The sequence below is a fragment of the Emydura macquarii genome, unplaced genomic scaffold (assembly GCF_026122565.2).
Source record: "Emydura macquarii macquarii isolate MOO-44397 ecotype Brisbane River unplaced genomic scaffold, CSIRO-AGI_Emac_v2 contig_1253, whole genome shotgun sequence".
NCBI classification, from domain to species: Eukaryota; Metazoa; Chordata; order Testudines; family Chelidae; genus Emydura; species Emydura macquarii.
The window spans coordinates 621,718-649,574 of NW_027131390.1; the positions used below are offsets into that span (position 1 = coordinate 621,718).

The following is a 27,857-nucleotide window of genomic DNA, read 5'->3' on the forward strand; positions in this document are numbered from 1 at the left end:
GGCTGGTGCTGGGCTGACCTGGTGCTGAGCTGAGCTGGTGCTGGGCTCTGCGCCTGTGGCCGAGCCGCCCCTGTCCCCGCAGGACCAGGCCAGGCCAGGCCCGGCTGCAGCGCGAGGCCCGGCTGCTCTGCCCTGAGGCCCGGCTGCCCTGGCCCGCTGGGCCCTGATGCTCGGGGCGGGCCGGGCTGCCTCACACAGCCAGGGGCAGGGGGTTTCCCGGGCCTTGGAGCCCGCCCGCGCCCTGCCAGCCCCAGGCCAGGCTGCGCAGCCTATCACCGCCTGCACGGCAGCACGGGGCCGGCCGAGGTTTGCACAGGAAGCGGCAGCGCGGTGATGCGTGCGGAAGCTGAGAGCGAGCTGCCTCCGCGCCGTGCCTCCTGTCGCAGTGTGTGCTCAGCCCGCGAGGAGCCGTGACCAGCCGCCCGCCGCCCGGAGTGACAGGCCGCACGGCACCGCAGGGCCGCGGATTCCCGTCTTTCCCCCTCTTCTTCTGCAGAGGCGTTAGAGGTTCAGAAGGAAGCTGGGATGTTCCTGACTCTGATCCTCCTGCTCTCTGGTCTCAGCCAGCAGGCCATGGCAGCCCAGAGCCCACCAGGTAATGACATGACCCTGCTGACTTCCTCCTTCCCTCCCAGGCAGCCGCCCGCCCGCCGGGGCTGGGGAGCGCGTCACTGGCAGGCAAGGCAAGGCAAGGCAAGGCAGGAATTCAGCAGCATAGGGGGCGATGTGACTGTCTGGCAGCGTGGAGGCCGTGCTGGCTCAGGAGATGCTGCATTGTCAGTAGACTCGCAGGCTCAGCGCCGACACAGCTCCGGAAGGAGTCGGCTCCTTACCAGCTGATGGCTGTTTGGGGGCCTGGGTGAAGCATTTGGCAAAACTCCACTTACTTGTGGAGCCTTGTCTGCATCACAAGTCGCTGACATTGACTTAAATTGGCCCCTCTCCTGAGCTTCCAGGGTAAAGCCTAGCTGGTCCATGGAGGTTGAATCCCCTCCTCCCCACCCCTGCTGGACAGGGCTGTGGTATGTTGCCAGGGGTGGGGGAGCTGTAACTCCTCTGTTGATAGAGGATACCACTGCATCACCTGGGCAGCTCCTTGCAGTAGATCTGCTGAAAAATATACTGGCACAAGTGAATAGCAATGCCGAGTGAAGACGTTTTTCACAGCATAACAACTGTCCGGGGCAGTGCATGGCATCCCTCAGGGTGAGCGCTCGGGGGGGATGACAGGACAGGACATCTGGCCACAGGGCAGAATGTGGTGTCCGCTCTCTCGTACCTTCTCAGAGCAGCACATCAGCACCTCCCATCCCTGGCTGCAGGGGCTGGGGTAGTGTGGCAGGGACTCCTGAGCTCTCTGCTGCCCCAGCAAGTAACAGACCATGGGGGGACGGGAGACCAGATCCCTCAATGCAAGCACTAAGTGCAAAGCAGCCAAGCTGGCTCCCTCCCTCATCTCGGTAAGAAAGAGGCTCTAATCCAGTGGTTCCCAAACTGTGGGTCACAACCCCACTTTAATGGGGTCACCAGGACTGATACTACACTTGCTGGGGCCTGAGCGCTTCAGCCTTGGGCGGCAGGGCTCAGGTTACAGCCACCCTGCCCAGGACTGTAGCCCTGGGACTTTGGCTTTAGCCCCCCCGCCCGAGGGGCTCCCCTGCCCGAGGGGCTGGGGCTGGGGCTGTGTATCATTTTTATTGCCAGAAGTTTGAGAATCGTTGCTTTCAGCTTGAAGCCTCAGAGCATAGGCCACAGGTTGGAGGAGTGGGGGTGGGAGTAGGAGGCGGCAGCTGCTGAAATCCATTTTCTGTGGAGAGGGATGTGGTGTGAGAAGGGTCAGCTGTGGGTCACGTGCCCCTGGGAGAGATTCAGAGAGTGAGTGACGCTCTTGTCATGCGGAGTAAGGAGCGCTGTTAGAGTAAAGAACACAGCATTTTCCCTCAAGGCCTGCCAGGACCATGGGCTTGCAGAGCAAGGGCCCTAGGTCTGTGGAGAGTCCCTCTCGCTGCCTGGAGTAGAGCAGCAGGATGTGAGGCCCTGATAAGTATCTGCATCAACCATGCCTCGTCAGCATGGGTAGGTTCTCAGATGTGCACCAGCTCATGTCTCTCTTTTAGTCTGTTCTCAGATCAGTGGGGAGGCTGCTTTACTCTTCTTCCGAGAAACTCAGGGACAAAGTGGGCTGCTTGCCGGACTGTCAGCCAGGGCTGTGGGCTTGCTGCATGTGTGTTGTGTGCAGTAGGCTTGCCTCCAACTCAGGAGCAATCTCTGCCTGCAGGAGCCCCTTGCCTTCATGTTGCTGTTCACGAACAGTGGTAAGACACTAGCTTGACGTCAGAGAGACCCTGCAGAAATCACCAATCACTCAAATGCCCTTTTGTTCAAACGTGCACACTCTGTTTGGGTGCGCCTGATCTCAGCATCTGGCGCAACATGCTGCAGGCTTCCCCTCATCTCCTACGTAAGAGGAGTATCCCAGCCAGACCATAGCTGCCAGCATCTGTGGAAATGGCTGCAGCCTTGGAAACATCCGAAACCACCAGCACAGCTGATGGGATCAATAGGTCCTTTCCCTTGCAGCTCAGAGGATCTCCCCGACCCACTCAGAAATCAATGCGTGTTGTGCAGTTTATGAAGAAGTTGGCCCGTTGAGTGCATGTGGGAGAGGAATGTGCTTCACGCTTTTAACTGACCTGTGACACTGCAGCAGCTCCACTGCATGGTGAGGTGATGGCCTTTTAGGACTTTGACTTCTGGATCGGTGTTCGTCCCTTCTCTTAATATAGAAATGTCTGGCTGGAGGGGACCTCGGGTGATCATCAAGTCCAGCCACCAGCACGGAATTAGGACCAAGTAAGCCTAGAGTCCTAGACCGTCCCTGACAGGTCTTTGTCCAACCTGTTCTTAAAAACCTCCACTGAGGGGCATTCTGCAGTCGCCCTTGGAAGCCTGTTCCAGAGCTTACCTAGCCTCAACTTTAGAAAGATGTTCCCAATAGCTGACTTAGATCTGCCTTGCCGCAGATGTAGCCCATCACTTCTTGTCCTACCTTCAGTGGACATGCAGAACAATTGATCACCCTCCTCTTTAGAAGAGCCCTGAACGTATGTGGAGACTTGTCAGGTCCCCCCTCGTCTACTTCTCTCAAGACGAAACATGCCCAGTTGTTTTTATCCTTTCCTCACAGGCCAGGTTTCCTAAGGCTACATCTACACGACAGCAGTGCAGCTGCTCTGCTGTAGCACTTGTGGTGGAGATGCTCTAAGCTGACAGCAGAGAGCTCTCCCGTCAGTTTAGTAACTCCTGCCTCCAGGAGAGGCAGTCGTGGTGTCAGTGGGAGCAGCTCTCCCGCCAGCATAGCACTGTCTACACCAGCACGTAGGTGGGTGTAACTTACACTGCTCAGGGGTGGGGATGATTCACACCCCTGAGTGATGTAAATTATACCGACGTAACGTGTAGCATAGACAAGGTCTAAACCTTTTATCATCATCTTTGTTACTCTCCTCTGCACTCTCCTCCCCATTTTGCGCACAGCACTCCAACAGATGCCTTGCCAGTGCTGAGTACAGCAGGACAGTCACCGCCCATGCCTTACATACAGTGCTCCTGGTAATATACTGGAGAATATCAGCCTTTTTCGCAGCTGCATCGCGTTGTTGGCTCTTATTCAAATTGTGATCCTTTTCACTAGCACCAGCACCTAGCCCGTTATTCCCCATTGTGTAATTGTGCATTGGATTTTTCCTCCTTTAGTACTTTGCACTTGTCTTTACAGAATTTCATCTTGTTGATGTCAGACCAATTCTCCAATTTGTCAAGGTTGTTTTGAATTCCAATCCTGTCCTCCAAAGTCCTTGCAACCCTCCTACCCAATTTTATAAGCACACTCTCCACTCCATTATCCACGTCGTTAATGAAAATAATGACTAATGCTGCACCCAGGACTGATCCCATTAGATCCAGTCTCCCAGTTTGGCAGTGAGCCATTGATCACTGATCTTTGTCAGCCAGTTGTGCACCTATCTCACACTAATTTAATCTAAACCACATTTCCCTAGTTTCTTATGAAAATGGCTTTGGGAACTGTTTCAAAAGCCTTAGTAAAAGTCAAGATACATCACATCTGCTACTTCCCCCCCTCCACTAGCCCAGTAACCCTGTCAAAGAAGGAAATTGGGTTGTTTTGGCATGATTTGTTTTTGACAAATCGATGGTGACTGTTCTAATAACCCTGTTATCCTCTAGGTGTTTACAAACTGATTGTTTAATAATTCATTCCAGTATCTTTCCAAATATTGAAGTTAGGCTGATTGGTCTATCCTCCCCTGGGTTCTCTTTGTTCCCCTTCTTAAAGGTATGTACCGTGTTTGCCCTTTTCTTGTCCTTACTTGTCCTCCGAGTTCTCAAGATAATTGCTAATGGTTTTGAGATTGTTTTAGCTAGCTCCTAGAGTACCCTTGGGTGAATTTCACTAGGCCCTGGTGACTTAATCCAGCTAATATGATCTAATTATTCTTCAGCATGCTCTTTCCTTATTGTAGCGTGCATTCCTTCCCCTTGTTGTTAATATTAGTTGTGCAGAGTAGTTGGTCACCGATAAACATTTTAGTGAAGGCAATAGACACCTCTGTCGTGATGTCGTCAGTTATTAGTGCTCCTTTCCCACTAAGCAGAGGCCCCACACTTTCCTTTGTCTTTCTCTTGCTCCCAGTATATTTCAAGAACCTCTTACTGCTTTTCATCTCCCTTTCTGATTTTGTCTCTGCAGGCTTGTGCTATTTTTTTGTGCTCCTCCTTAGCAATTCATCCATGTTTTCACTTTTTGTAGGATTCCTTTTTGGTTTTCAGGTCATTAAAGAGCTCCTGATGGAGCCATAATGGCCTCTTACTGTTCTTCCAATCTTTCTTTCCTTCGCATTGGGATAGTTTACAGCTGTGCCTTTAATATTGTCTCCTGCCAGAGAAACTGTCAGTTCTGCCAAACTCCTTTTTCCCTTAGATTTTCTTCCCATGGGACCTTCCCTACCAGCTCTGAGTCTCTGTTAATGACTGCTTTTGTTAAGTCCATTGTCCTTATTCTGCTGCTCTGGCTCCTTCCTTTTCTTAGAAATCATGAAATCTCATTTCAGGGTCACTTTCACCCACACTGCCCTCCATGTTCGGATGTGTTACCAATTCCTCCCTATTGGTCAGAATCAAATCTAAAATGGCTGTCCCCGTGGCTGCTTCCTCCATTTTCTGAAACAAAAAGTTGTCCCCAACACATCCCAAGCACTTATTGGAAATTTGGTGTTTTTCCATATTACTTTTCCAACAGCTGTCTGGTATTTAAATCCCCTGTTACTACCAGGTTGTGTGTTTTGAATATTTGTTATTTCTCCCCTAGAAATGCCTTACCAGCATAGACCCCTACCATGATGTCAGCCTTATTTTTTCCCCCGAGACTTTCAGTTGATCTCTCATCCCCTTCTGCAACTCTGAACAAGTGTATATATTCTCAATATAGACTGCAACACCGCCTCCCTTGCTATCGTGCCTGCCCTTCCTCAACAAGCTGTACCCCGCAGACCCAGCGTTCCAGGCATGAGCTTTATCCCACCAAGTCTCTGATGCAAATTAAGTCACAATTTACCTTATGCAAATACTTCCAGTTCTTCTGGTTTATTCCCACATTCCCCGCATTTGTGTGTATGCCCCACTGGTTTCCCTCTTGTTGCTCCAGTGACCCTATAGTAAATGTCCTTGTTGTTCCCCCCCAAATCTGGCTGTCTGTTAATGTCACCTTTGTTTGTGCTCACCTGTGGCCTTTTGTCACTTGCCCCCTTTGAACCTAGTTGAAAGCCCTCCTCACAGGGTTGGCGAGTCATTGCACTTCCTCTTCCTGGTCAGGCGGACCCCATCTGTTCCCAGCAGAACATCTTCCACCAAACAGCTGTTTGTCTCCCCCTGCCCGGGGCGTGCTGTGACTGTGACCGAGCCCCAGCCCCAGGGTTTGACGAAGGCGTGGTCAGACTAGGTGGTGGCGGCGAGCAATCCAGAAAGTTGGGAGGAACAGGAGCGTGTTGGGGGTACGCAAGCCTGGAGCAGAGCCCAGCTGCTCCTGCTGGAGTGAGCGCGCTCTGTCTCTCCTCGGGAAGTCAGAGCAGCTGCAGTACGTCTAAGGGGAGGGCTCCCGTCCCATCCTGTCCCCATGCCCAGCCAAGGAGAACGGAGAAACTCACTGCACTGGAAGGTGTGTCTGCTTTCACTGGCCCTGCAAGCCCCCCCCGGCCCCATTCCAGCCCGCATCTACCCCCTCATGACCTCAGTCCAGCCTCCACATTCCTGTTTCATTCTCTTCTCTCTCCCAGCCCTGTTTCCTCCCATTACACCTTTTCCTATCCACGCACTTGGCCTCCCATGTTAGAGTCCCCTCAGCTCTCTGCCCCCCAGCTCCCCACACTCCTGTCCGCCCCCAACCCCTGTACTCTGTTCTCCCTCCCCCACTGCACTGCGGTTCTAGCTGAATTCTACGGTCTCTCTCTGGCACCCTGATACAGGCAGCCCTGGATCAGCTCCAGCAGCCGACCAGCCAGGGTCACGTGCAGCTCTGGCCTGGGCCCAGCCCCAGCTGTGTTCAGTGTCAGTTCCTTTCTGCGCTGCCAGGGCTAGCAAGGTTCCTTTCAGCGCAGTGCATGGCTGAGCCGTGTCATACAGGTTAGCATCCCAGGACAGCCGCCACCCTGCACCCCTGTGCTGCTCACTGGCCTGGCAGCTCGATGCCGGGGCACTGCTGAGCGAGGAGGTGCAGACACTTGCTGCGGGGCATGGCTGGAGAAGCAGAGCTGCTGACCCCCAGGAGTAGCCCTGGCCCCCATAGGGCAAGCAATTCCCAGCTCCCCACATGAGCATGGCTGAACCAAGCCTGTTCTCAGCAGGTGCGTGAACCAAGCCCAGGGAGCAGGTGCGTGACCCCTTCTAACGGGGTGGGGGGGAGCAGAAAGCCACAGTCTTCCCAGGCCTGGGGTAGTCAGAGTCCAGGCTGGGATTAGACCCCACAGCCCTGGGCTGAGTCAGGAAGGTCACACCTGCCACCCCCCGTGGCCAGTGGCTGTGTTTACCACTTTCTCTCGTTACACGGGTGACAGGCTGTGTTCCCAACCTGTGGTCCACAGACCCTTGGTGGTCCATGAGGCTACTACAGAACAGAAAGATAACATCCTCACCAAGGAAATGCATGATTTCAAATAAGGAATTTCCTAGCGTTTCTAAAGACCTACTGCTGTCATTTATTTTACACCAGTAGCAGGTGGTGGGTCCGGGAACTGTTTGGAGGTGGAAAAGGGGCCTGCACTCGATGGTTGGGAACCGCTGCCCTAGGCCATTCCAAAGGGGTGTCCAACCCTGGCACTAGGCACCCTGCCAAGGGACCCCGCCGCCTTCCCTGCCACAGCAGCAACAGGTCCCCACCAGGGCCTTCCAGTACCTCACTGGCAGTACCTCACTGTACCTCACCGGCAGGGAAACAAAGGGGCCCTGGCGGTTGATACAGGAGGGATGCAGCAGCCAAGGGGGGTGCAGGACAAGTGCCAGAGCTCCAGGTGTCTTGGGGAGGACATTCCCAGCTGCTGCTCTCAGAGCAGGCGCGCTGCTGCTCTCCACGGCATGGGACAGGGAGAGGTGGTCTTGGATAGGCAGGGCCTGGGCTCAGGGGAGAACCAGCTGTGGGGCGGGGGCAGTTTGTGCCAGCCTTGTGCTGGAGGGGACCCAGTTGGGCTGGAATCCCTTCTGTAATGAAGCACCCCAAAGCCTGGCTGTGCCACCGCCTGCTGCACAGATCCCCGCCCTCCTCCTGGCCACAGCCCTTTCCTGCCCCCCTGGCCTCTCCCCGCCGCTGCGTTGCAAGGTCTGCACTGACCATGGTGGGACTCCTCCCCTGCAGGGACAGGCCTTCGCAGCTCACTCTCTCCAAGGCCCAGCAGCAGGGGCAGCTGCCCAGGTCATGGGCACTCAGTTTTGCCCAGCTGGGGCAGAGATGGCACCTGGCGATTGGTCGAGAGGGGAAAGCCACACCTCATTTATAGGATAGATTGCAACCACCTCCACCAGCCATGAGAGGTCCCAGCACGCACTGCTCCTAGTGGAGATAGGCAACAGCCAGCTGGAAGGGACAGGCTCAGATTTAGACAGGGAGAAGCTGTGCTGCTGCCTCGGGCCGGGGAGCAAAACCTGGGCCCATCAATCCATTCAGCAGGTCTGCTTGTCTCAGGCTGGCTCCTGCGGGTGTGTCCGCACTGCAGCTGGGTGCACGCACCCCCTGCCCTCGCAGACAGACCAGCACTAGCTCTGCTGGGGCGAGCACGTGTAGAATTGCAGCATGGATTGGCTGGCGAGCCCACGCCACAGCCCACGCCATCACATCCACACAGCTCCAGCTAACCTGAGTCTGTCTACCTGGGCTGGGAGTGACCCTTTGGCTCAACCAGGTCCATTTCTTACCAGGGTGTTGAGGTCAGACATGTTGGGTGGAAGTGACAAGCCAGGTTTCTCTGGGGAGAGGAGCTCTGACGTTAGGGTCAGACTGAAACAAACCCACAAACGGCAGGAAATTCACCTCGATGCCTCAGCGGACGCTGTGCGTCACTTCTCAAGCAACGGGACCACTTGGAGACCTTCTGGTCAGACATCTCCCAACCTCCTGGCAGGAAGGTGTTTCCTTTCCCTAAGCTCACTGGAGGTGCTACCCTGGTCCCTGGGTTAATCTTTCAGGTCCCCCTTATGAGGCCCAGTCATTCGCCATCCACAGAAATTGCACCTGGTGGGGGGTCACCCCCCCAGCTCTATTTCAGCCCACCAGCCTTCACACGGGCATCCAGGCGGGTTGCTCTCAATTCTCCCCCTTTGTGTCTGCTGGTGGATCATAGACTTTAAGGCCAAAAGTGACCATCATGATATAGTCTGACCTGCACATCACAGGCCACAGAATGTCATACACCCACTTGTGTAACAGACCCCGACCTATGACTGCGTTACTGCAGTCCTCAAATCAGGGTTTAAAGACTTCAAGGTACAGAGAATCCACCAGCAAGTGACCCATGTCCCATGCTGCAGAGGCAGGCGAAAACCCCCCAGGGCCTCTGCCAATCTGCCCTGGGGGAAAATTCCTCCCCACCCCCAAATACGGCGATCAGCTAAACCCTGGGCAAGACTCACCAGTCAGACACCCAGAAAGAATTCTCTGTAGGTGGGGGGGCGGCCTGTCCCTCCATCCCTCTGCTTGTTCAGGGCTTCCACTCCCACCCTCCAAACTACCCCTGATCTTCAGCTTCCTGGCACTCTGTGGTGGGAGATCCTCAGGCCTCCCTTCACCTCTCCTAAGGGCTTGGGTTGTCTTTCTCCAAGCCCCGACTTCTTTGACGTCATCCTCCCCCTCCAATTTCTTGGGGGACTCTTCTTTCATCCCTTTCAGCATGACCTGCCTCTCTTGTGAGGTGGGTGCCTCGCCCTCTGATTTATTCTTTTCCCCCCCTGTGGGTTTAATTTTTCCCTCCTTGAGATTCCTCTTCCCCAACCTGGGGACCCCTACGCCAGCTTGTTTTCCTATGGAGGAGGGGCTCCAGTTAGTACCCAACAGGGCAGGGCAGGGCAGCCTCTCCATTACCTGCATCTGTTTCCAATAAAACCTTCCCCAGGCCTTCAGGGGCACCTGTGCCCGAGAGCCACGTCTCTTATCCCCATCGGCACATGCTAGGTTTACACTCGCTCCCGGAACATCCAGTAGGGTTTCACCAGCTCCCAGCAGCAAGCTGAGGCTGTATCTGTCAGGCCCCTTCAAGGTTCCCTCCCCACCTTCACTGAAACGGTGGACGTTTTCTATCAGCTTTTCTTCCCTCCCGTCCCAGCCCAGACACAAGACTTGACAAAGCCACGTTCCATGTATGGGTAAATCTTCATGAGTCCCTGCCAGCTGCGCTGGTAACGTGAAATGGACACGTCCTACCTACGGCTTGGTCTACACTAGACCTTCCTTTGCTATAACGTACGTCGCGGCTCAGGAGTGTGACAGGTTACACCGACCTGAGCGCCTGGCTAGAGGCGCTATGTTGGTGGGAGAGCTTCCCCCCCCGCGGGAGGTGACGGCTACTATGCAGTGCACCGCTGTCGTGCTGCTAGTGCAGACTAGCCCTACAGCTCCTCGGAGCTCTTCCTCCCAAAGCCCAGTCCCGCCAGGTCAGGTCGGTCCTCTCCCGCGGAGAGCTGTCTTGGCAAATTCCTCCATCCATTTCATGTCCACTTCCACAGCACCTGCTTGATGCCACCTGACCCACACCCACACATTCTTGGGGAGGCCCTAGAGCATAGGTTTCCCACTGTGGTCTGCAGGGTCTTTCAGAATGGCCCACGGCTCCGCTCCCGCAGGCTGCAGAAGGGACCCAGTGAGCAGAGGCAGAGAGCGTTGCCAGTGCAGGCTCCTTGCTGCAGTCAAGGGGATGGACGATAAGCGCTCCCCACCCCTGGGTGTAGCAGGGAGCATGGCAAAGCGCTCCGCCTGGGTCCCTAGGCACTGGGTCCCTGCTGGAGCCAGAGGGAGGGGAGCACTGATCTCCTGTCCCCCTGGCTGCAGAAGGGAGCCACGGCCGAGGGGACCCAGGTGGAGCGCATGCCTTCCCTGCTGCAGCCAGGGGAACAGGAGATCCTCCTCTCTGAACTCCTTCCCTCTGGCTGCAGTGCGAGGACAGGGGTGCTGGCAGAGACTGGTGGGTTGTAAAAATTATATTTGTGGCCTTCGAGCCTAAAAGATGGGGAGCCCCTGCTCTGGAGAAATTGGTCTAACACCAGTGTGTCCACGGTCTCTCCCACTGCTTGGGGGTCTGAGCTGCAGCCAGCAGCTGGCCCAGTCAGTCAACCTCTGGGGAATGCCCAGAGCTGCAGACCCCATCCATCTTGTGGGTCAGAATGTTCCAGGGGACAGGCCCACCTGATGCAGGAGGGGCGCCTTAACTGCCTCAATTCCTAGCCTGCGCCTCACCCAGACCATATAGACCACTTGGCTTCACAAGACAGATGGGGGCCAGCCTTGGGGGCCAGCCGTAGGGCCCAGGTTCCCCTATCCCAACCAGCACCCATAGCGACCCTCCCAAAGGGCACTGGGTCCTCCACGGGGCCCATCGCACACAGTCCTCGTCCCCGTGGCCGTCCCCTACCGCAGGACTCACCACCACCATGCTGTGCCTTCCATGGGTCTCAGAAACTCCTCTTCTGCAGGCACTCTCACCAGGGCGGCCAGGCCAAGGAGTGCAATGGCTGGACACCTGGCAGGGCCGTCTGCAGCTCCTCTTGCTATTTCACCAGCCACTGCAGGGTCTCTGCCAGGGTCCAGGCTGCCAAAGCCTCCCCGGGTTTACAGATCCCAGCCAAGTCTCCAGATGTGATGGGGTGGGGTCCCGCTCCTGTCTCATCACCACTCAGAAACCTTCCGGCCAAACCCCTGGTGGTTTATTGCAGCATTCGTCTCACCACCTGCACAGATTCACACAGCTCCGCATTTGTGAGAGCCTGCCATCCTTAGCTCCCTCGGCCAAGGGTGGGGAGACAGAAGGGCTCTTCCCCATGGGAGATCTCACCTGCATCTGACTCTGACAACCTGCCTGTCTCTGCCCCTGAGCACTTCTTCTGTGCCTTTTCTGCCCCTTGGGTAACAGGAGAATGAGCCTCTTCGGCTCTTCTCAGCCCATCTCAATCCACCAGTTAGCACAGCCCTTCCTAACCTGGGCTACTGCAGAGCAATCCCTTGTACTGACCAGCGAGCAGCATCAGCCCTACGGCTCTGCTCATCCCGTGCAGCGCCTTTCCCTGGGCAACTCTTGGTGTGTAACTAATGCAAGACAGGCTACAGCTAGCCCCTGCTTCGCCCACACGGGGTGCAGCTCTCCCAGGGCTATGGTCCTGCCCTGCCCTCGGTGAACGTGGAATGCAGGACGGCCACACCTCCTGCCCTTAAGGGATGTGCCAGCATCCTGTACCCCGGGATGAGCCACTGAAGCACTGAGCAGTAGCCCCACACTGGCCCAGCCCCGAGACACACCAAGGTGTCTGTGCCACGAGTGTCTTCCCACACGGTCTGAAAGGCCTCGGCAAGGGCTGCTGGTGGCTCCCCCGGGGGTGAGCCCAGAAGACCAGAGCCGGGGACATGGCCCACTTTGGTTGACTGAGCCAGCCACACACAGAGGCTAGGACGCTGGCAAGTCCCTCTTGACCCTGTGTCCTCTGGGGCTGGTGACAGAGCGCTGCTCGCCACAGCTCTGCGGTGGGAGAAGAGCAGGCTGCGTGGGGACTTTCCAAGCCCAAACTCCCCTACTGCCTTGTGTCACACAAAGCCTGCTGGCTGCAGTGAAGAAAGGCTGCCACGGGCTGCACTACCCCAGCCCTTGGCATTGCAGAGAGGAGGAGGAACTCTAGGGCAGCTTTCAGCAGGCAGGGACAGGGGGCAAAGAGGGGAGGGGGAGAAGCAGCAGGGGGAGGAACTGAACAGCTGCATGTAGCTGTGTCTGGAAAATCCCTGCTAGAAAACCAGCTGGCCCAGCTAAGCGTGTGGCCCCAGGCCAGGGCATGGAGCGCCCTGCAATAGATGCTCGCAGGGCAGAGCGCCCCAGCCCTTCGGCATTGAAATAGGTACATGGAGCAGGAGAAACCCCTGGGCCTGAGTCTGCGAGGCAGGGCGCAGCGCGCTCTGCTGACACCACGCAGCACAGCATAGCACAGCACAGGGGAGGGGCCAGCGCAGGGCTTCCAAGCGGCAATACACATTAGTATCCAGCAACATTCAGACACTTGTTCGCACTGGTGGAAGCCACGGCTTTGCATGTGCTTTGCTGAGCTGTGCGTGGGTTCGCAGGGAGAGTATGTGTGTGTGTGTGTGTGCGCGCACGTGTAGGGGGGTGTTACTCACCCCCCAGGGATTCCATCCAACAATGAGCTCTCGCTGTACAGATGCTAACCAGCCCCAACTGTGGGGCAGCTCCTACAAGGGAGTTGCTAAAGAGCATAATGCCCTGGGGAATTCTCCGGCACAGCCGCTCTCCACTCCCTGGCCAGACGGACAGCCTGCAGTAGCCATAGCAAGGCACTGCAGCGCCTCAGGCACATCCCACAGGGGCCCAAGAGCCCCGCCCCACGGGCAGCAGGTTTTGGAGTTCACCCCTCTTGGGCTTTCGTTTCAGGCTCGTTGCAGACTCAGGCATGTGCCAGTTATGCTCAGGTTACATGTTCAAGCTTTTCTTTACATCCCTGGGGGCTAGAAACAAAGGTGGGTTTTTTTAAATGAAAGCTCAGATTCTGGTCTCCTCAGATGACTCCAGGAGCCAGGGCACAACTTGGGCTAATGGTGCCACTGCGCCTTAGTCTGGCTCTGACCGAGGCAACCCGAGCTGTTGGGCTGAAGAGATTCATCATCCGCCTTTCCTCGGCCCTTGCTGGCTTGCAGAGAGATCTGTAAATCTGGCCCAGAACCACCCTTCTCCGTCCTTGGCCAGGGAGTTGTTGCGCTACTGCTGATGGCTGGTACAGAACCCACCGACCTGTGCATGAATGATGGGGAAGTGCTCTGGGAGATCAAAAGAAATAGCAGGCCCCTCCACTGTACATACGCCCTGGGCCACTGACTCTCCACAGAGCTGCAGGCTAACCTCGCCTTCTCTTGCTGGCAACGGATCAGTGAGGGTAGGCAGAGGCGGGAACAGGGCTGATTTGTCTGGCCACCTGTCCAGGCCTGGGTGCCGAGAAGGAGAGCTGCCCAGTGGGCCAGGGCTTTCATTCCAGAGTGAAAGCTATGCACGGCGCAGGCAGAGGGGAAGTGGCTGCCTACAATCTGGCCTGACTCTGCTATGCCACATACTGGTTTTAAATGTCTATAATTGTCCGGTCTCAGACATGCTTGCCCTTCTCATCAGGGGCTCTGTGCTGTGGGTAAAATGAAACGAGATATTTTTTCTCATTGTAAATGAATTGTTCTCTGGTTTGGGGAGGTTGAAGGTAGTTCAGAACTGGCTGCACTCGCACGCTGTCCACAGCCAGGGCCCTGTTTATACGATAAGCCATTTCCGAGAATCTTTTTTTACAATGAAAAATGGTCTCATTTCCTTTTCTCTCTAAACTCAAAATGTGCCACACAGCTTTGGCTCAGATCTGCCCCAAGAGTTTCCCAAAGCAGTCAAAGTTTGGGAGTCTCCAGGAAGAAGAGGTGGATGAGGCTTTTTTTAAACAACTAACAAAACCATCCAAAGCACAGGACTTGGTGGTGTTGGGGGACTTCAGCTACTCAGAGATCTGTTGGGAAAATAACATGACAGGGCACAGACTATCCAACAAGTTCTTGGAATGTATTGGAGACAATTTTTTATTTCAGAAGGTGGAGAAAGCTACTAGGGAGAGGCTGTTCTAGATTTGACTTTGACAAACACGGAGGGACTGGTTGAGAATTTGAAAGTGGAAGGCAACTTGGGCGAAAGCAATCACACAATGATCGAGTTCATGGTCCTAAGGAATAGTAGAAGGGAGAACAGCAAAATAAAGACAATGGATTTCAAGAAGGCACACTTCAGCAAACTCAGGGAGTTGGTAGGTAAGATCCCATGGGAAGCAAGTCTAAGAGAAAAAACAATTGAAGACAGTTGGCAGTTTTTCAAAGAGACGTTATTAAGGGCAGAAGAGCAAACTATCTCATTGCATAAGAAAGATAAGAAGGATGGCAAGTGACCACCTTGCCTTTACCAGGAGATCTTAAGTGATCTAAAAGTCAAAAAAGAGTCCGACAAAAAGTGGAAACTAGGTCAAATTACAAAGGATGAATGTAAACAAATAACACAAATATGCAGGCACAAAATTAGAAAGGCCAAGGCACAAAATGAGATTAAACTAGCTAGAGACATAAAGGGAAAACATTCTACAAATACATTAGAACAAGAAAACATTCTACAATAACAGAAAATGCAGAAATAGCAGGGCTGCTAAATGACTTCTTTGTTTCGATTTGCACCAAGAAGGTTGGTGGCAATTGGACGTGTAACATAGTGAATGCCAGTGAAAATGAGGCAGGATCAGAAGCTAAAATAGGGAAAGAACAAATTAAAAATTACATATACAGGTTAGATGTCGTCAAGTCACCAGGGCCTGATGAAGCACATCCTAGAATACTCAAGGAGCTGACTGAGGAGATATCTGAGCCATTAGCGATTATCTTCGAAAAGGCTTGGAAGAGAGGAGAGATTCTAGAAGACTAGAACAGGGCAAACATAGTGCCCGTCCACAAAAAGGGATATAAGGACAACCCGGGTAATTACAGACCAGTCAGCCTAACTTCTGTACCTGGAAAGATAATGGAGCACATAATTAAACAAATCAGTTTGCAAACATCTAGAAGATAATAAGGTGATAAGTAACAGTCAGCATGGATTTGTCAAGAACAAATCATGTCAAACCAACCTGATAGCTTTCTTTGACAGGGTAGCAAGACTTGTGGATGGGGGAAGCAGTAAATGTGGTATATCTTGACTTTAATAAGGCTTTTGATACTGTCCCACATGACCTTCTCTTAAACAAACTAGGGAAATACAACCTAGATGGAGCTACTATAAGGTGGGTGCATAACTGATTGGAAAACCGCTCCCAGAGAGTAGTTATCAATGGTTCACAGTCATGCTGGAAGGGCATATCGAGTGGGATTCCGCAAGGATCAGTTCTGGGTCGGGTTCTATTCAATATCTTCGTCAGTGGTTTAGACACTGGCACAGAGAGAATACACCTTATGAAGTTTGTGGATGATACCAATTTGGGAGGGGTCGCAAGTGCTTTGGAGCATAGGATTATAATTCAGAATGATCTGGACAAACTGGAGAATTGGTCTGAGGTAAATAGGATGAAATTCAATAAGGACAAATGCAAAGCAGTCCACTGAGGAAGGAACAATCAGTTGCACACGTACAAAATGGGAAATGACTGTCTATGAAGGGAGTTCTGTGGAAAGGGATCTGGGGTCATAGTCAACCACAAGCTAAATAGAGTCAACAGTGTCATGCTGTTGCAAAAAAAGCGAACATGATTCTGGGATGTGTTAGCAGGAGTGTTGTAAGTAAGACATGAATAGTAATTCTTCCGCTCTGCTCTGCGCTGATTAGACCTCAACTGGATTATTGTGTCCAGTCCTGGGCGCCACATTTCAGGAAAGATGTGGACAAATTGGAGAAAGTCCAGAGAAGAGCAACAAAAATGATTCAAGGTCTAGAAAACATGACCTTTGAGGCAAGACTGAAAGAACTGGGTTTGGTTATCCTGGAGAAGAGAAGACTGAGAGGGGACATAACAGCTCTCAAGTACATAAAAGGTTGTTACAAGAAGGAGGGAGAAAAATTGTTCTTCTTAACCTCTGAGGACAGGACAAGAAGCAATGGGCTTAAACTGCAGCAAGGGAGGTCTAGGTTGGACATTAGGAAAAGCTTCCTACCCGTCAGGGTGGTTAATCACTGGAATAAGTTGTCTAAGGAGGCTGTGGAATCTCCATCGCTGGAGATTTTTAGGAGCAGGTTAGACAAACGCCTGTCAGGGCTGGTCTAGATAATGCTTGGCCCTGCCATGAATGCCAGGGACTGGACTAGATGACCTCTCGAGGTCCCGTCCAGCCCTATGATTCTGTGCTATTGGCCTGTGTTTGTAATCTGTCCAGTTGTTGGACAGCAGAACCCCAACTCCAGCCATCTCAAATCCAGGGATATCAGTAGTCAGACATGCCACACCTCCGCCACCTCCATCCCTCCAACACCAGATCATCTCAGACTCTCCAGTCACTCGGACACTTGGGCATGAAGCCCTCATCCCTCAGAAAACTCCCACCTATACTGAATGCTGCAGTGCATTTCCACAGCAACACGGGCTCTTGGAGCACAGCACCCTCTCTCCTTCCCTCCCCTCCCTACATTGGCTTTCTATGGAACAGAGAGTTGAGTTCAAGGTCTTGGTCCCAATGTTCAGTGTGCTCAAGGGCCTGGGTGCAGGATATCTAAGAGACCCACAAGTTCTGAACCAGGACTGTGATTGACAGCTCTGCTTTTGTGACACAGGAGAACTGTTCACCGGAAGGATACGGTCCCCGACTGTGGAATGAAGTCCCCCAGGAACCAAAAACCAGCCCAGAGCTCACCACATTCTGTTCCGAGCACTAGGCACACTTCTCCAACCTGCCCGTGTTAATCAGCATAGACTGGCCATAGAATCCTAGGGCTGGAAGGGACCTCGAGAGGTTGCCTAGTCCAGTCTCCTGCATTTATGGCAGGACTAAGTATTATCTAGACCAGGGGCAGTCCCTAGCTTTTGTCAAGGTCCAGATTTCTCGGTCAAGGTCCGGACTCCAGAGAAACACTTTTCAGGGTGGTCAGTCCATGGACCGCAGGCCCAGTCTGGACAGCCAGAGGCTTTTGAGCAGACCACAAAACTCTGGTGGGCCGTGGGCAGTTAGTGCGGGGGCGGGCAGTGTGGGTAGAGGAGTGACAGCTGCATGCTGGCGAGCTTGGTGGAGCTGGTGCCTGGGGCTGACATGTAACTCAGGGGGGCTGATGTGCCCCCCCGCCCTCTCTAAATGGAGCCCTGCCAGGCATGCCCTGGCTCAGGGCTTCAGCCCCATGGGAGGCGCTGGGACTTGCGGCTTCTCTGAAACCCTGAGCCCTAGTGCTGGCAGGGGTTGAAGCCCTGAGCTGCAGAGTCTCCCCCATGGCTCACGCTCCAAGTTCCCGGCGTCTCTCTGGCTGGGCTCCATTTAGGGAGGGTGGGGGGACACCTGCCCCCCCACTTACCAGTCAGCCACAGGCACCAGCTCCCCCAAGCCCACCAGCACGCAGCAGTCACTCCTCTACCCACACTGCCCCCTCCCCCACTAACTGCTCACAGCCCCCCCACCCAGAGTTTCACAGTCTGGTCAAAAGCTCTGGCTATCTGGACTTGGCCCACGGGTCCACGTATTGACTAGACCATTCCTGACAAGTGTCTGTCCAAAATCTCCAGTGTCAGAAATTCCACGACCTCTCTAGGCAATTTATTCCTGTGCATCGTTACCCTGACGGGTAGGAAGTTTTTCCTAATGTCCAACCTATGTGCAGCCTCCCTTGCTGCAGTTTAAGGCCATTGCTGCTGGTCCTGTCCTCAGAGGTTAAGAAGAACAATTTTTCTCCCTCCTCCTTGTAACAACCTTTTATATACTTGAGAGCTGGTATGTCCCCTCTCAGTCTTCTCTTCTCCAGGCTAAACAAACCCAGTTCTTTCACCCTTCCCTCATAGGTCATGTTTTCTAGACCTTGAATCATTTTGTTGCTCTTTTCTGGACTTTCTCCAATTTTTCCACATCTTTCCTGTAATGTGGCACCCAGAACTGGACACAATAAATACTCCAGCTGAGGCCTGATCACTGCAGAGCAGAGCGGAAGAATTACTACTCGTGTCTGGCTTACAACAGTCCTGCTAACACATCCCACAATGATGTTTGCTTTTTTGCAACAGTGTGACACAGTTGACGCATATTTAGCGTGTGACCCACTGTGACCCCCAGATCCCTTTCTGCAATGCTCCTTCCTAGGCAGGCATTTCCCATTTTGCATGTGCGTGATTGATTGTTCCTTCCTACATGGAGCACTTTGCATTTGTCCTTATTGAATTTCATCCTATTTACTTCAGATGGTTTCTCCAGATCATTTTGAATTTTAAGCTGATCCTCCAAAGCACTTGCAACCCCTCCCAGCTTGGTATCGTCCGCAGACGTGATAAGTGCACTCTCTGTGCCAGTGTCTAAACCACTGACGAAGATATTGAACAGAACCGGACCCAGAACTGCAGGACCCCACTCGATCTGCCCTTCCAGCATGACTGTGCACTCTCTGGGAACAGTTTTCCAACCAGTTTTGCACCCACCTTACAGAAGCGCCACCTAGGTTGCATTTCCCTAGTTTGTTTATGAGAAGGTCTGCGTGACAATATCAAAAGCTTTACTAAAGTCAAGATATACCACATCAACCGCTTCCCCCATCCACAAGGCTTGTTACCCTGTCAAAGAAAACTAGCAGGTTGGTTTGACACACTTTGTTCTTGACAAATCCTTGCTGACTTACTTATCATCTTATTATCTTCTAGGTGTTTGCACATTGATAGCTTAATTATGTGCTCCATTATCTTTCTGGGTACTGAAGTTCAGCTGACTGGTCTGTAATTCCCCGGGTTGTCTTTATTTCCCTTTTTTATAGATTTGCACTATTTTTACCCTTTTCTAGTCTCCTGGAATCTCTCCCATCTTCCAAGACTTTTCAAAGGTAATCACTAACAGCTCAGATACCTTCTCAGGCAGCTCCTTGAGTTTCCTAGGATGTGTTTCATCAGGCCCTGGTGACTTGAAGACATTTAACTTGTCTAAGTAATTTTTAACTTCTCTTTCCCTGTTTTAGCCTCACATCCTACCTGTTCTAGACCTCCAATTTCTACTAACCTTTTTGGTGAAAACTGAAACAAAAAATGTCATTTTGCACTTCTGCCATTTCTGCATTTTCTGTTGTTTTTCTGTTGCAATACAGACACAGAGCACTGGGCATGTGTTGGCCGATACTTTGTTTTTGGTTTCCAAATCCCTATCCAATTTCCCTGTAAGAGTGAACAGCAGTGGTGGTGTACCCTGGGTCTCTGGTGCCCAGGGACCAATACTTTCTTTTGCATGTGCGTGCGCGCACACACACACACACACACACACACACACACACACACCCCTATAGGTGCAGCAGCAGCAGCAATGGCAGCTCCCTGTGGGGGAGTTTGCAGGCCCATATCCTGCTCTTCCCCACTGCCCCCCCTGCACCCCTCCCCGCTGTGGGGGAGGCTAGGAGTGGGAGTGATAGAGGCAGATAACCCCGGGCTGCCGGCGGCAGGGGGAATGTGACGGGCTCTGGTCCCTCTGGCTCCCTCGTTGCACCCAGCGCAGGGGCCGGGAGGACACTTGCTTCCTCTGCAGTGGGAGCCTGTGGTTGCTGGCAGGCCTGAGTTGGGGTGAACGCGGCCACCAGGCCCTGGCTGCCTGCAACGGGCGGGAGGGCGGCTCCTCCGAGAAGGGCCCAGCCGGCACCCCCCCAAGCCAGCGCTGGGGGCATAGCCCCCTCGGTACACCACAGGCGAACGGGAGAAAGAACATGCCACATGCGGCACATCACCTAACGTACTGGAAGGCAGACGAGGAGCTGGGATGAGAACCTGACTAGAACAGAAAGCTTTACATGCTCAGCCAACAAACCCCAGTCTGAGCAGCGTCCTCGGTGTTCTGCCTGTCCCAGCGTCGATGCCGGATCCCGGATCGCACAGTGCTACGTGCAGCTGTGACTGGCTCACTCCGCACACTCAGCGTTTCAAAACTACTTACACTAATTTTCTTCCAGTTGAGCTTATTCCTCCCAAATCTTGAGAACAAGCCAAGTTCAGCGTGTCTCGTCCGCCACTGGTGCTAGCCACGCACAGCGCTGTGAGTGGCACAGATGGCAAAGGGCGTTTTGGATGCGCACATAACCCAAAAGCAGTGAAGCCAATTAGCTGAAAAAGTAAAATAAATCCTCCTAGGGGGTAGAAAGGAAACTGGACTTGAGCTTCCTCGGTAGCATGTGCTGCCCATGTGCCTAGAGCACAGAACGTAGGTGCTCCACCCCGTGCCCTGTATCAGGAGCCTTCCCAAGTGGGTGCTCTCCTCTGCCAGCATGGATTCTATTCCTGATCCTGCAGGTCACTCAGCCGTAAAATGTGCTTCCTCTTTCAGGTGTGGAATGTGTAGTCTTCAATGATCAGTACATGACCTGCATGTGGCGCAGCAAAGAGAAGCTGACTGCCAATTACTCCCTCTATTACTGGTACGTGCCCCCAAGGTAGGTGACTCTTCTTTGGGGTTCGGGGGCGGGGCTGGGCTACTCTGACGCATCGCTCTACTGGGCTGGGGGGCTGTATTCCCTAGGATCATGGCCCACATCAGACAAGCGCGAGCCTGCGCAATGGGCAGGGATTCCCCGGGGCACCCAAGCAGTCTCATTATGCCTTTGTCCCCAGGCTTAGTGCAGAGCTGGTAGCAGTGGGGAATTTTCCCTCTCCTGCTACCAGTGGGGCTGGTGGTGGGTGAGTAGCTCTATCCAGCACCAGGAGCCAGAACACACGAGCGAGCAGCTGATCGCAGCCTGTAGGCAAGAGGGCGAGCTGTGGGAGGGGGCTTGGGGTGGGGGGGAGTTGAGAGCAGAGCTCTCCGGCTCTTGGCAAGTCTTGCACAGAGTCCCTGACCCCACCAAGGCAATTCTTGGGTCCCTTACGGTCAGTATCCCAGAGGTTCCTGTTTGAACCCGGCGAGGAGCCAGGGCCTTCCGACAGCAGAACCCCTATGGGAAGAGGCCACCCTGGCTCACCCTGTCCGCTTCAGGGAGCCCTTGAGAGTCTGCTCGTTTGATGCCATCCCAGGATTGAGCCTCACTGCCTGGCATGCGGGGCCATGCTGCTAGCAGCACCCAATGGGGCACGGGGGCGTCTCGCCCAGTTACTTTGTCTTCAGAGAGCTCCGAGTGGGTGGCAGCCTGACACAACCACGCGTGGAGCATAAAGTGCCTTGAAGAAGGGAAAGCCCAGCAGCCTCCAGTGTAAATGGAGCCAATAACCGCCCAGTTGGTAAATCAGACGCAGGGGCGCTCCCGTCTAACAATGCTAAACCTGCTCTCTGGCCAAGGGCCAACCCGTAACAGAAGCACATTCAGACAGGCTGAAGTCCTGAGCGGGGCAGTGCACGCCCATCAGAAGGGGCTGGGGGCTGGAGTGCACAGAGGGGATTGATCATTCCAAGAGCAGCATCCATAAGGATCAGGGCCCGCAGCGTTTGCAGTTTCAGCTGCCCTGGGGTCTGGAGCTCTCACCCTGCCCCGCTCTGTGACAGGTATGAAAACCGCACGCTAGTTGTGGAATGCAAGCACTACCTCCAGGAGGGGGGCATCAACACGGGCTGCTGGTTCAACCACAGCGAGATCATCCAGTTCCGCACCTTCCAAATCCACGTCAACGCCAGCCAGGAGGGCAAGAGTCTCTTCATCCCCACCAAAGGCATGAAGCTGCAAGACCTAGGTATGGAAGGGCACAGATCAGGCTGCAGTTACGCTTCACCGGCCCATCTCAGGCTGCACCAGCAAGCTGGCACCCCATGGTCCGTGCTGGTGCAGAAGCTCCGTATAGGATCAGCTGCATGCCCACTCCTTCCTCCGCTCTATGGCCCACACAAGTCTCAGTGCAGAGACTGCTGCACATCAGGAAGAGGGGCAGGGAGTGCTGTCAGTATAGTTTACACAACTAAAACGATGAGGGGGCTGGAGCACAGGACTTGTGAGGCGAGGCTGAGGGAACTAGGCTTGTTTAGTCGGCAGAAGAGAAGAGTGAGGGGGGATTTGATAGAAGGAGTGTTCCAGGGAGGATGGGGCTAGGCTGTTCTCAGTGGTGGCAAATGACAGAACAAGGAGCAATGGTCTCAAGTTGCAGTGGGGGAGGTCTAGGTTGGACATTAGGAAAAAGTTTTTCCCTAGGGGGGTGGTGAAGCACTGGAATGGGTTACCTAGGGAGGTGGTGGAATCTCCATCCTTAGAGGTTTTTAAGGCCCAGCTTGACACAGCCCTGGCTGGGATGATTTAGTTGGGGCTGGTCCTGCTTTGAGCAGGAGGTTGAACTAGATACCTCCTGAGGTCCCTTCCAACCCTCATCTTCTGTGATTCAAACCTGTGCCACTTTTCCAGTACCTGGGCCACCCGCTGCTGCAGGCTCCAGCCCAGGGATCCTACCATCAGCAGCTAAGGTCCGCGCCATCTCAACCCTTGCTGCCATTCCCCTGGGCCTCCTCCTACTTCGCTCTCCACAGACTTCCTTCTCCTGCAGCCCTCGGGGAGACCCTTCCCTCGGGGTCAGACTCGCAAGGCTTCTGCTCTCCCTTGCCAGGATTTCTCCTCTGCTCACTAGGCCCAGGGCTGACTGCAGAGTGCAGCCCTGCCCGCTGCAGCCCCTGCTGCTCACAAGTCCTGGCTTTAGACCAGCCCCGCCTTCTCCTGCCCAGAGGGCTCCATCTCCATTTGTGTTTGACCGACAAGCCTCAGTCTCCCCCGAGGTGTAGCCTACCAGGCTAATTCGCCCCTTCTGAGCCACTGTGACGCCTTGGAGGCTGGTGTGGGGTGAACACCTATCCCTGTGTGTCCCTGAGGGCAGCCCCAGCCACCACATGTGCTGGCCCCCTCTCCTGTCTGCCTGCTTCCTGTGCTGACCAGCCGAGACAGTCACCACACTGCAGAGCTAAGGGGGGCCCTGGACAGGCCCCAGCCGAGAAGGAATTCATCTCAGTGCGCCCAGGCCTCTGCGCCCTTGCTGGGGGTGAAGGTCATCCGTCGGTTGCACTGGTAGACGTGCCGTAGCTACCTGGCCAGGGCCTGGGCTGCCAGCCTGAGCCTCTCCCTCACCTTCGCTAGCCTGGGGTGGGGACTTGTTACTCTGCTGGGCGCCGGCAGTAATGGAGAGGGTCTGACTGACTGGCGCCCAGCAGCAGCTCGCTCAGCGCCACATCCATCCCCTGGGAGATAAGCCCTGAGCCAGGGACCTGGCTGTGTCTGTTGCAGTGAAACCCGCCCCACCAGGGAACCTGACCATCCAGAACATCAGCAATAACCAGCTGCAGCTGACCTGGGTCTCTACCTACCACAAGCCCAGCTGCTTGGAACATGCCGTCAAATACAAAAGCAACAAGGACACCCGTTGGACGGTAATGGCAACCAGCAGCCTGCCCCTCCTGTGGCCACCCAAGGCAGGGGCCCTCAGAGGGGATGCCCCAAGGGCTGCTTCCCTTCCAGCTGTTCCCCACATCTGCCCCTTTCCCCTGGGCTTACTTCATTAGCTGTTTGCCCTGCTTTTCCCAAAGCCCCTCCCTGGTACGCTGCAGGGGCTAGGGGCCGTGCCAGCCTGGGTCTGTTAATGGTGCTCCTTCACTGCGCAGGACCCTCCTGGCTTTAAATCTCCCCTCACGTGACCCCAGTGCCCCATGTCAGGTGCAGAGCCTGCAGGCCCATTCTCCACCTGCCCCAACACGAACATGTTTTCTCTGAAAGCCCCGCGCTGCCCCTGGGCCTGCTGAGCCCCCTTTCGCCAGCCAGGAACGGGGGGACAACACCATCCCTGTAGGGCTCCTGGCACTCGGCCTCCCAGGCAGAACAAGGGTCCTTCTGCCTTCTCTGGCCCTAGAGCAGGCTGTGGGCAGGCGCACAGGGAAATGGGCAGGAGTCCAGCCCATGCAGGCGAAGTAGCTTCGGGCAGAGAAAGGGGAGAGCGCCTGGAGCAGGGGCTGAGCGCGGTTCTCCACACGCGCACGGGGAGATCAGCCCTGCACGAGCCAAAGGCCATGTTTCACAGCCGGTGCTCAGGGCATCTCCCGCTGCCTTGTGGGCCAAGCTGCTCACCCCGTCTCATGCACCCGGGACTTCCTGCCTCTCTGCCCCCAGGAGCAGTTGGTCAGTGGGGAGATCTTCTCCTTCCCCAGCGTGGACTACGAGAAGTATTACACTTTCTACGTGAAAAGCAAGATCAATCAGTACTGTGGTACCACCCAGCTCTGGAGTGAGTGGAGCGTCCCCGTGTTCTGGGGCAACATCAAGGGTATGTGACACCCCCTCAAGGCCAGGGTTTCCCAGGCTGCCCCACCGCCTATTTTGTTACTAAGGGGGTGTCCCGGGCCCAACAAGGGAGATGTTAATTATTATTTGTATTATCATAGAGCCTAGGCGCTGCAGTCATGGCCCAGATCCCCACTGCGCTAGGTGCTGTACAAACAGAACAAAAAGACAGTCCCTGCCCCAGAGAGCTTCCAATCCACGTATAAGAGACGACGGATGGACACACACAGACGGGGCAGTACAAGGAAGCAATGTGGGCTGATCTACACTAGAAAATTAGATCGACCCCTGCAGCACTCACACCCCCAAACAAAGCAGTTAAGCTGCCCTAAGTCCCCATGTAGACAGGGCTGCTGCTCTCGGGGAGGTGGAGTACCTGCGCCGATAGGAGACCTCATCCCGTGAGCGCAGGCAGCATTTCAGGTGTGGACAAGCCCTCAGACAGGCTTGGGCAGCACGGCAGGCTGTGCCCGCTGCATGCCGAGCACCGTGGCCAAGGTTTCGATAGGCATCCTGGGACAGGACTGGCGAGAAGGGGTTTGAAGGCGATAAGGAGGGAGTTTTGCAGAGTTTTATGGCAAGGAACTTCCAAGCCTGAGGGGCCGCATGGGGGAAGCTTGAAAGGGGCTCGTTTGGAAATTTCAGAAGTGGGCGATGGAGGCTGGCATCATACGCTGATCAGAGCCAAGCGTCGCAGCTCACCAGTGACTGGGAGACAAAAGGCAGGCGGAGAGGGACTCTGAAGGACCGTGAAAGGGAGACAAGTAGCTTACGACTGATGCACTAGAGAAGGGGTGAGACGGTCAGTGATCCATGCAGCTGCGTTCTGCAGCAGTAAGTGAGCGACTGCGAGCTGGCCGGCAGGTTGGCTTTGGAAGGACAGGAATGGCTGTATCTTGGGGAAGTTTCGCTGAAAGAATCAGCAGGATTCACACATAGCCCGACACTCAGACACGTGCTTAATCCTGCCTGGGTTCAGACTCGCTGGGGCACCTGCCTGCTCCCACTGGGGAACAGCCCCCTAGCCTCTCTGCCCCCCACCTATGGGCAGTGTCCGCATCACCCACTGCATTTCCTCCTCTCCAGACGCGACAGAGGAGCAGGCCCCTTGGGTCTGGATTCACGTGGTCCTCCCCGCTGCCTCTCTGACACTCTTCCTGGTCCTTGTCATTTTGCTGATTCGAATGGAAAGGTGGGTCTTGTGCTGCGTCCCCAAGAGCCGCCATGCTCCCAGCCCCTGTGCTCATGTATGTCCCTGTCAGGCCAGAGCTGCCCAGCGCATGGAGCTCAGAACAGAGCCCCGCATTCAGCTCTGTGGGCGGGAGCAGGGCTGACCAGGCGGACGGTGCCAACGGAGAACAGGTTGGCAGGGCAGAGTCCCAGGACACCGGGGCAGGGCTGAGGAGGGCGCCAGGCCACAGTCGTTGTCTCCAGCCAGGCTCCTGTGGCTGCCCTTCCTCGCTAAACAAGTCTTTTCCCATTCGGCAGAATCTGGGTCATTTTCATGCCAAGAATCCCCAACCCCAGCAAGAACTTCGATGAGCTCTTCAACACCCACAAGGGCAACTTCCCGGTAAGAGTGGACAGACATCCAGCCTGGGCTCAGCCAGGCACCCCATCCTTGGCGTGGACAGACAGACAGACCGGGCTCAGACAGGGGTGTTTGCTGCCTGGAGAGCTGGGACAGACACTCCCATTCCCACTCGTGTGGTTCAGCTCCCCCAGGCAGGGCACCTGTGTCTATCCGTGCTGCTGCCTGCACAGTGTTACTGCAGAGCAGGCACGAGAGTACAGCCGGGCAGTCCTTGAGCCCCGGGGCCTGGCCGGCCAGCTTGGCCACATGGCACAGGGCAGTCAGCCTGGGCAATGCGCAGTCAGAGGTGCCCCCAGCCCGAGGCCTGAATTTGGCCCAGAGTCGAAGGATACGTCTTCGCTGCAAAAAATCCCCACGAGAGTTCATCTCAGAGCCTGGGTCACCCACCACGGGCTTGCAGGGCTCCCTCTCTGGAGCTAAAAACCCCGGCGTAGCCACTCCTTCTCCAGCTGGGGCACCGGTGGGTCTCGGATTAGCCCCGCACTCTGAGACAGGTGACCTGGCCCCTGAGACTCGCTGTCACAGGATTTAGGCAGTTCAGATGAGCGCCGCAGTGCTGCGCCCATCGTCCCGGCAGCCAGCAGACTGCAGGAGCACGTGGGTGCTGCCTGGCCCCAGCAGCCCTGCTGGATGGGCGCAATGTGCCTGCAGGCTGCCCCCAGCGGGTGGAGGGGCCCTCGGCGAAGGAGCCCAGGAACATGCGGGAGGTGCTGTTTTAACGTGCGTCTGGGTCTCTTGAAGGAATGGGCCGGAGTCTCCAAGGACGTCGTTGAGAGCTTTAAGCCCAACTACAGTGAGAGCTTCTGCTACGTCAGTGAGCTGCCGCCCAAGGAGGGCACCACGCCCCTCTGGGAGGGCAACGACAAGCCAAGGGCCCACCCGGGGCACTCCTCAACCCCAGCCTCCAGCCGCAGTTCTGGGCTGAGCCCGTCCAAGAACAGCTACGTGGGCGTGTGACGTTACCAGCGGGAGTCAGGGACCGTCCACATCTAGCTGCTCTGCTCGCGCTGCGCCCCCACCCCCCCAATGCCTCCCCCACACGCCTGCAGCTCCCCTCTCCCAGCTCCTCAGGCACTCACCCCCTATCTTCCCGCATACACCTCTTTCCATGCCTGGCACATACATGCCCTGACACCCGCGTCATTCATGCAGTGTACCCCCTCGTGTACCTTGCACCCACGTCTCCCCACAGCAGAAGGTATTTGGCCGTGTGGCTGCCATGGCCTGAACATTTGCCCTGCTGGGACTTGCTGCCCTAGAGATCCCACATGTACTGCCCGGACGAGCCAGAGCCTGGGCAGAGGAGCCCCTTGCCTGGGTCGCGCCGCTTTCCAGATAAATAAAAGCAGCATCACCCAACAATTTTTGTTCCTCTGGGCATTCTCTGCCAGCAACAGCACCCCAGCCCCTCTGCAGCCCCCTCCCTCTGCCCCAGCATCCCCACTGCACCTCGATCCTGCTGCAGCTCTTTGCAGAGCTGGGCTGTGGGGCCCACGGGAGTGGCTTGCTGGGAAGAGAGGGGCCGCCACGTGCATTCACTTGCCTGCTTGGCC

General features: G+C 55.1%; 1 protein-coding gene across 3 annotated transcripts; it reads left to right on the top strand.

Annotated features, from left to right (window-relative positions):
* On the top strand, positions 1 to 27,666 carry IL2RG (interleukin 2 receptor subunit gamma). Of its 3 annotated transcripts, none has more exons than XM_067549685.1 (8): positions 1 to 595; positions 20,804 to 20,909; positions 21,953 to 22,137; positions 23,664 to 23,806; positions 24,540 to 24,693; positions 25,797 to 25,902; positions 26,199 to 26,283; positions 27,046 to 27,666. In XM_067549685.1, the coding sequence occupies exons 1-8, from the start codon at positions 526 to 528 to the stop codon at positions 27,259 to 27,261; spliced, it is 1,065 nt and encodes a 354-aa protein (XP_067405786.1). In that variant the 5' UTR covers positions 1 to 525; the 3' UTR covers positions 27,262 to 27,666. The 3 variants fall into 3 exon arrangements, with proteins under 3 accessions (XP_067405786.1, XP_067405787.1, XP_067405788.1); XM_067549686.1 differs by having other exon boundaries at positions 20,804 to 20,894; XM_067549687.1 differs by lacking the exon at positions 25,797 to 25,902.
* Positions 27,667 to 27,857: the final 191 nt, after the last annotated feature.